At 42.6% G+C, this 8,716-nt stretch overlaps 1 protein-coding gene across 1 annotated transcript; it reads left to right on the top strand.

The window, feature by feature from the left end:
* The first annotated feature begins 354 nt into the window (after nt 1-354).
* LOC113990597 (ras-related C3 botulinum toxin substrate 1) lies at nt 355-8,342 on the top strand. Its single transcript, XM_039390491.1, has 5 exons — nt 355-459; nt 1,776-1,893; nt 5,733-5,795; nt 6,481-6,640; nt 6,804-8,342. Exons 2-5 carry the CDS (start codon nt 1,801-1,803, stop codon nt 6,932-6,934), a joined length of 447 nt encoding a protein of 148 aa, XP_039246425.1. The 5' UTR covers nt 355-459; nt 1,776-1,800; the 3' UTR covers nt 6,935-8,342.
* Nucleotides 8,343-8,716: the final 374 nt, after the last annotated feature.

Raw genomic sequence — 8,716 nt, 5'->3', positions numbered from 1 at the left:
TCTGGAAATACTTCTCTTTTTTTTTTTTTAATTTCAGGGAGTTGGAGTAAGGCATGAGAATACATGAGTTATCACTCAGGTGACCAGCAGATGTTAGTAGTCTTATTAATGCTTGTGTTTGGTTTTTTGTGTTTAAAATTTACAAAATTAGGTAATTTATGACTTCACAGAATGGATGTTTATATTAGGTGTGTTTTCATTGCCAGTTATCTTCAGGCTGCAGTCTGTCAGCTGGTTTCCTGCCCAGTGACTGCTGACACTCCTCAGTGACACTCCCTGGGAGACAGGTCCTGAGGTGACTGGGTGTAATTAGTCTTCTTCCTGTAAAAGGAATATGATTTCTTGTTCTGTGAATGTGTTTTACATGTGAACTTTCTGTTTTTGCAGTGCTGTAGGTAAAACATGCCTGCTCATCAGCTACACAACCAATGCATTTCCTGGAGAGTATATACCCACTGTGTAAGTACTTATCAAATAACTCATTTCTGTCAACTTCTCTGTGCCTACTGCCATTCCAGATTCCTTATTTGAATTATTGGAATTGACTGCAAGTGCCCCTCAGTTCCATCTGAAATGTTTAGCTGAGTATCCAGATGTGCGTAGAGAGAAGCACTTGGGGCTTTTACTGCTTAGCACAGTCACACCAGTGCTCCTTCATGGTCCCTCAGTGTTGGCTCCCTCTGCCCTGGCTGAACAGGGACTAATACTTGCTAACATTTTATCAGATGTTGTTCTCTTTTAAAATAGTGTTTCTGTCATTAATGTCATTCATTATAAGCAGTCCCAAGGCTGAACAGCTTGTAAAACATCAAGTCATAGTCAGGAATAGTTGGCTTGCATGGCTGGAGATTTTTTGTTTGTTTGTTCTGTCCACTTTTTGTGCTGCTGCCAATGCTGTGCTAAGCCAGTCACAGCTCTGGAGCTCCTCAGGCGAGACAGTGGGGACTCATTTATTTTGGTGCTTCCCGTTTTCTTTCGGAATTAGTGCAGTTCTCTTTCCAAGGGCCTGCTGGGGGGAGGTGTCTTATACATGAGCAACTTCTTTGCCCTTTTCAGATATCTTTATATTTTGATGAATTTTTCAGATAACCAAATACATTCTAAGGAGATGTACAGATGAGTTTTGTTACCTGGCCGAGGCCTTGTTGCCTTAGTTACTCGCGTTTCTTTTCTTTGTTCTTAAATTCAGATTTTTGCATTACAGTGTCTTGTGTTCCCAGTGAAAGTGATTGAGCCTTAACGAGTCATTAAAACCTTTGCACTCACACTATTGATGAGATGATAACAATGCCTCCACTGGCCCCTGGTTATTGGCTTTGACACTTCATTGGAGGGGGTTTTGATTAGCAGGATTAATAAACTTTTCTCTTACCTGCTCCTGTCATTAAGGATTCCTTGGTTGCTGCTCATGTATCTTCTATTCTAAATCTTACAACATGAGACAGATTAACTTGCTGAATGTCCCACTAAGGCTGGAAAGTGCTTGCTAAGTACATCCCCTGCTTTCCTCTGCTCACTATGATTAACTCTCCCCTTGGAAGAGCCCTAACAAAGATGACTTCTGCTCAGCCTGGACCAAGTCTGTTGTATTTTTTTATTCCATTACCCAATACCAGCCTCATTATTTAAAGAACAGCTTTACTGCCTCTGGGGAGCAGAAGGATGCAATAAAAGTTTCTTCCCTAGTTTTCCCAGTTAGGGCTCTGTGAGGAAAAAGTCCTTGGGTGCCTTACTTTACTGCCAACTAATGCAGCCAACTCTCTGTTTGTTTTTAGTTTTGACAACTACTCTGCCAATGTAATGGTTGATGGCAAACCAGTCAATCTGGGTTTATGGGACACAGCTGGTCAAGAGGACTATGACAGACTACGTCCACTCTCCTACCCACAAACAGTAAGGATGCCCTGAGAAACCTCAGAGAGTCTCAACAGCTTTGTCTGACATAAAGCATTTCTCTTTTCGAACAACGGCCGGCATTGTCACACCCGGAGTTGTATTTCTTAGCGACTTGTTGCAAGCTCCTTTCCTTCATCTTGCTGTAGCTGTAATTTATGATCTTTGATGTGTGTACAGCTCTACAAAAGTTAAAATTTGCACGGTTGTGTGTTTGTGTGCACTGGTACTTGTTGGCGTTTGTGTAGTTGCAGCCTCAGAATCGGCCAGAATGCTTGATTTAAAAGGAAAAAGAAAAAAAACACCCCAAAACAAACGCAAAAACCTCTTGGTGAATAGTCCCATCAGCCAGGCCATTGATTTCAAGGTTAGCATGCCTGCCAAAAGCAGGGTTTGTTTTTGTTTTTAGGCGCGTTTTGGCTGCAACCTGACACTGTCACTGCTAAGCACTTGATATTGTTCAGCCTCTGAAGATGTTCTACATGTGAAAGAGGCAGCACTGAATGAAGAGATTATTGGTATTGACAGAGGCCCAGCGTTCTAACGCACTTGAGCCCGTGGCTATTTTATTACTTACTGTAATTTGTGCTGTAACATGGATACAGATGTGCTTCTGTCTTCCCTGTTTGCAGCTGGTTAAGTCCTGCCTGCATCCTGCATCTTTCCATGTTTGAGGAAAACGCTGAAGTGATCTGTTCTCTTCTTTCCAGTGCAACCTGAGTTACAGTTAGTCTTTGTAGAGGCTGGTTTTCTAATCTCTTTAAAGCAGTGGCTTTTACCGGGTGGAGCTGTGCTACAAGTAAAGAAAGGGTAATTTGCAGGGTTTTCTTGACATTGATTACTGTTGTTGTTAACTGTCAGATATATGTTCAGTGGTAATAATGTAAAATGCAACATTGTTCCACTTATCTGCAGCATAACTGCTCTCTTGAGTAATGTGAATCTTATTTAAGGAACTCTGGTGCTATTTTTAGTAAACTGTCTTAATTCACAATTTTCCTTAATTCACTGCTCACTAACTCTTACAGTTTTTAGGCTTTCCCCTCAGTAGCAATATCCATGATGAATATGAACTTGCCAGTTGTGGGCAACTAAAGTTGAAATGCAGAAATACCTGTCTCTCTTGGGAAGAGAGACAATGGAAAGCTGGTTTTCTCTAATCCTTAGATATTTATAGGATACTTAAAGCCTCATCTTCGCTTAAATTTTTCTAAATAAAAATATTTTCAAAAAAATATCTGAGGGAAGAAAAAGGCTTGTTGAAAGATACTTAATAGTGTGAGAAAGTCGAGTTGTGAGGGAATACACTGTGCCTCCCCTGTGACAAAGGGACAGAATGCACGTGCCTGTCTGCAGCCTGCTGAGGTGACCTTGGCTTTCTGGTGGACTGCCAAAGAATTCCATGTCCATCTGAGCATCTGGTGGAAAAAATGTCTTCTGTACAAGCAGGTATAACTGTTAAGTACAGGTCTGAAGTACTTTCAGTTATTTGGATTGCTTTACAGCAGAAAATGAACCAGGGTGGTAAGTCTTGAACTTCTTGTGAAGCAATCTGCAGATTTTAGCCTCGTGCAGTGTGAGATTCATCACCCCCAGGAAACTGCCAAACAGCACAGAGGAAGAGAACAGTGGTGCTGATGAAGCCTGACCTTTTTTTAGGATCTGTGTTCAGCCTCCCTCTTCCTTCACTGTGCTATTTAAAACTCACCCCCTGCTTGTTCTTTGTCCCCCCTTTCCCTGTATGTGCACCTGAACTGTGTCCTGGGCAGGGTGAAAGCAGCAGGTGGTGGTTACTGGGGCAGTGTGTGTGTTGGGATCAGCCACCCAGCAGCACCAACTGGGAACTTCACAGTGAGGGCTTGGCATTAATCTGCATCTTTTCCCCTTACTCATATTTTTATTCCTTGAAATATACAGGAATTTAATACCTTTTCCTGAATTTATTCCAAATCTGCTAGTGTTTCCAAATACTCGGGGAAGGAAACTGGGACAGAATAGGTTAACTTTGTTTCCTCAGGGGGACCAAAGCAAAAAGCAGTCGTTAGGAGGATGCTTTCCAGGGGAGGTTTGCTCTGGCAGGTCCCCCTGCTGGTTTCTGGGAAGGCTGTGCCTGTCCTGGGTGCAGGGAGTTGGTTGTGCTGAGTTACAGGGCAGCGTCTCTCTTAAGAAGAAAATCCACCTTGAGAATATCTGTGAGCACAAGTTGCTGACTGAGAATGTTTTCCCTTAAATCCATTTGAGGAGTAACTTTATCTCCTACTGTTATTAGGTTGGAGGAACCAATGGTAAGAATATATCTTCCAGTCTGACAGATGAACCTATTGCCGTATGTAAAACTTTAAATAAACCTCAGTTCCAAGTTCTGTCATCTTGTCTTGCTTATGATAGTGATAAATTGGCCCCTATTTTTTGAACAACTACTTTTCTTGGAACTATCAGATTCCTAGATCTGAGAACTCTGTTATCAAATTTCTTTATATGGTTAAGATAAAATATTTTCTTACAAATAAATAGCTTTTCCTACTTAAGATTGGTAGTGTGCAAGACACCTGAGATCTTCCAGTAATTCCTGGTGGTTACACCACACCTTTTGATCTCTGAAGCTAGTAAAGGAGAGAGTCTGCGTGATGTGCAGCACTTGAGTCACCACAAACCTGCAAAATTGGAAAACAGAAGTAGTGGCCATAGTATCACATTATTTGATGTTGTTTCTTTCTTCTTCTGGGACGCTGCTACGGAAACTTGTTGGGGTGATGCATGAACAACTGGGTTGCAAGTGCTTAGCAGTGCAGATGGCAGCTGCTGACCTAACAAATGCCTTGAAATGCAGCACAATCAACTAACCCTGCAATGCCTGATTCTGTAACACGGGTGGGACCGGAGTGAGGTCGGATGCAGAGGTAGGTTGGGGAAAGTCGGGTTTGTTTGAGAGACACTTGTTGAGTTCTGGGTCACAGAGCAAGACTAATCTTCATCAGCACAGAGACACGAATCTGGGGATTGTTCTAAGTGCTTGTAGACTGTAGTGTGTCAGCAGTGAAGCTCCTTGTTTTCTGAAGTGTGTCCTGCAGTTATATAAACATGCTCCGAAATGTTTTTACCTGCTCACTCTTAGAATCTTTTGCCTTCACTTGAAAAGCAACATGTGCAAGATCCCAAAAAAACACCTGTTTTTCTTTTTGCTGTCTCTTTATTTAGAAAGAAAAGGAGGGATCTTTGAGATGTTTTTAATGCCCCTCTTAATCCTAATTTAGTTATAGAGAAACTGTGAAATCTTTTTTATACTGACATTCAGCAGAAGTGAAGTTTTACAAGAGGTTCTGAAGAAGTTTTACAAGATTCTTCTGATTTGGGCATGGAAGTAATAATTGTAGAAATTCTCATGTTATTTCCCCCCCCCCCCCATTCCATACTGTACCCTTGGCCTTTGCAAGTTGAGGACTTTAGAGTTGTATATTAATAGTTCACACTTTGCAACATCCAGTGCTGATGAGCTCCCTGTCTGTGAAGAAGAAATGACATTTAGAGGAAAAAAACCCCGTGCAAGGCAGTGATATTGTGTTCTAGTTGCTGGCTACTGCAATAGCTGATTATAAATTTGACTGCAATCTATTTGTTGTTTGTTTTCCCCCCTCTTTGGGGCTGCCTGTAGCTGCCTGGGAGTGGATTTCCCACTGGGAAAGCTACCTCTGATTGTCACATGCGGCTGTATGGCTGACCTTGCCTTTGCAAGTGTGATAGAGCTGACAGTGTGACAGAGGTACTGGTGACATTGGCCTGTTCAGCAGAGTTTACAATCATGTCTCTGTGGGGCTGACTGCTCTCAACTTGTTTTGTAGGATGTCTTCTTAATCTGCTTTTCCCTCGTGAGCCCAGCTTCCTTTGAAAATGTCCGTGCTAAGGTAAGGATGAGCTGGGACTGCTTTATGTCTGAATGTTCATTCTGTTCACTTTACAGCAGTGGTGGGAAAACACTAGGTGCTTTTTTTTTAAATTGTTGACAGGCACTGTGAAATGTATTTTGAAAAGGCAGAAATGTATTTGCGTCCCTTGTGAGTCATGGAAATTCAGGGCACATGAAACACTCCAAGTATGAGTTGTTCCTTGATGCGTTGATGGGGTAACAGTAATCTAAGAGTGTTCACAAATACCTTTCCTTTTAGTAAAGTTAAAAAGTTTAAGAACAAATGCCTGTAAAAATTAGGTTGATAGCACTTGTTCTTTCCATCAGCATCATTCCAGCACGTGCTCTGTGACTGTTGCAGTATTTCATGTCCTTGGACAGCTCAGCTGCACAGCACATGGAGGGGTCTCCATGGGCGAGGGCAGTGCAGGTCAGGGCTCTTCTGGTGTGTGAGGAAAATGCAGCCCTTAATGGGGCGCATTTTTAAAACATACAGAAGTCGCTGTTGGCTTCATTACCAACGATGTGCAGCTCGTTGTGTGCCCTGTTCTGATCCTGCCCTGATGGATCCTGGTGCTCCCCTTCACTGACTGACCCAGGAAGGACTGTGAGCCTTCCCGGGGTGACAGTCGAGGACCTCTGTGGAAATCTGCCCCCACACGAGACACTGTTTCTTTTTCCAGTGGTATCCTGAGGTGAGGCACCATTGTCCCAACACCCCCATCATTCTTGTGGGCACCAAACTCGACCTCCGGGATGACAAGGACACCATTGAGAAGCTGAAGGAGAAGAAGCTGACTCCCATCACCTACCCACAGGGCCTTGCCATGGCCAAAGAGATCGGTATGAGCCTCTGGGGTGGTTTTTGACTGCAGCTGCATTTTGTTTGTGGAAGAAGCTGTACCTTAATTAAATTAAATGCCTGGCTTTTGGTGTGGGGTCAGCTGGGAGTGGTGCTGCTGGGGTCGTGGAAAACTGCTTTGTAACTGCATTTCCGCTTCCCCAGGCGCAGTGAAATACCTGGAATGCTCAGCACTCACGCAGAGAGGCCTCAAGACAGTGTTTGATGAAGCCATTCGAGCAGTGCTGTGCCCCCCTCCTGTAAAGAAGAGGAAGAGAAAATGTCTGCTGCTGTAAACATCACCCTCCCCCACCCCATCAACCCTGTGCTTTGCTCAAACAATGGAGCATTCACATGCCAAGTTTTTCTGTTATAAATTAGTTCTCTACCATAAATTCATGAACCAGTTGACAATTTCATGGTTTCATTTGTTTAAAGTATGATCGTTACCTTGCATTCTTCTAAGAGCAAACTCCTGAAAAGACACACCTATGTGAAGCCTTATTTTTAAAATCCTCTTCTTGCTCAATTAAGTGTTGCCAAACTTATCTGCTGAACTAAGTTGCTTTGTTGTGCTACGAACACTAAGCACTAAACTGTTTTTTAAAGATTCTTCTTGAAAATGACTCTAATTTCTGGTAGGAAATGCGAAATCTTTCTAGTTTTTCACAGTAAGTACCGGGAATGAGCAGAACACTGAGCTCTGAGGTGTTTTGTTATTCAATGTTTTCTCAGTGCAGCCACTGCCTGTGGTGGGTGTTGAACCCCAACCCCTGGCAGTGACTGACACCCCCGAGTCACAGTGTAAATGCTTTATCATTGGTAAGGGCTTGGTTGCAATCTAGTTCTTGCTGCTGTGATTTAAAAAAATAAATAACTATTCTTACTGAAGTGTATCTAGTCCTTTTGACAGCATTGTGTTGTGATGGGTAAATGGAATATTGGGTTGGATCAGACAATAGTGCCAGACAGTATTTGACACTGTACAGATGACTTACACTACACTGCCAGGGTAGCTCAGCCACCATTTTCCCAGAGGTGCAGTAGTGGAGAGAGGTTGGTGTTCATAGGTAAATTCCTTTGAATTTCAAGTAGGGCATTCATGTAGGTTCAATTCTGGACCAGTCATTCCCACTTTTATGTAGTAAATGCTTTTCTTGTAGAATCTCTTCTTACTGAGCAATATAACTTGTATTTTAAAAACCTTTCTGACGATAGAAATTTGCTTTCTTTTTCTTTTATAGAGTAGAACGTTCAAGCATATCCTTATTTTCCCATTATTTCTGACCCAGTAAGTTATGCTTTCTGAGCTTTTAGTCTTATTAACTAGGTGTAAAAATCATGTGAAGCAGCTTTAGACATTTTAGTAATTTTTATATTTTAAACCTCTTGTAAACGACAAACCTTCTCAAGTGTCACTATTTTCAAGATCCCCCCCAGTGTAACTTGACTAATGCAGACAAGTGTTCTCTGTCACTCCATGTGCAGCATAGATTGTAACGGTAACGGGTCTGTGAGGTTCTGTAATTAGTGCTAATGTTCTGTACCTTCTAAACTGGCAGGAATATGATGTTGAACTACACCCTTTCAACCACTAAAGCAAAATTTAAAAGTTGCAAAATTGTGAAGTTTTTACATTGATCTTTTGCTAATGCAATTAGCAGAATGTTTTGCATGTAAGAATTAATAAATCCTTGAATCACACTTGTGGTGATGTTTGAGTTTCTGAGCACGTGTCTCATTCCTGTGCCACTCTGCACCCCCATTCTTGTCCCCTGCCCCAAGCAGGGCCGTGTGTGCAAACCAGAGCCTGTCAGGGGTGCTCTGGGAACCTGAATTAAACACAGCATTTGGCAACAGTTCTGCAGAGGCCTTGCACTCTCCCTGCAGTTGTTACAGCTCCTGCTGCTGCTTGGGCAGTGCTTCAAAGCTGCTGCCAGCCAGGGCAGGATCTCTGTTCCACTCCACTGTCTGCAAACAAAAGTGCTTTTCCTTTGAAACTGTTACAGTTTGTGCTTAAATGCCCCAGATTCCAGCCTTTTATTTCCAGCCGAGCTCTGTGTGTTGGCTCCTCTCTC

The sequence above is a fragment of the Pipra filicauda genome, unplaced genomic scaffold (genome assembly GCF_003945595.2).
Source record: "Pipra filicauda isolate LSUMZ 115617 unplaced genomic scaffold, ASM394559v2 scaffold127_size2900866_pilon, whole genome shotgun sequence".
NCBI lineage: Eukaryota > Metazoa > Chordata > Aves > Passeriformes > Pipridae > Pipra > Pipra filicauda.
The sequence above is the reverse complement of the archived record's forward strand: the minus strand, read 5'-3'. Positions and strand labels throughout refer to the sequence as shown.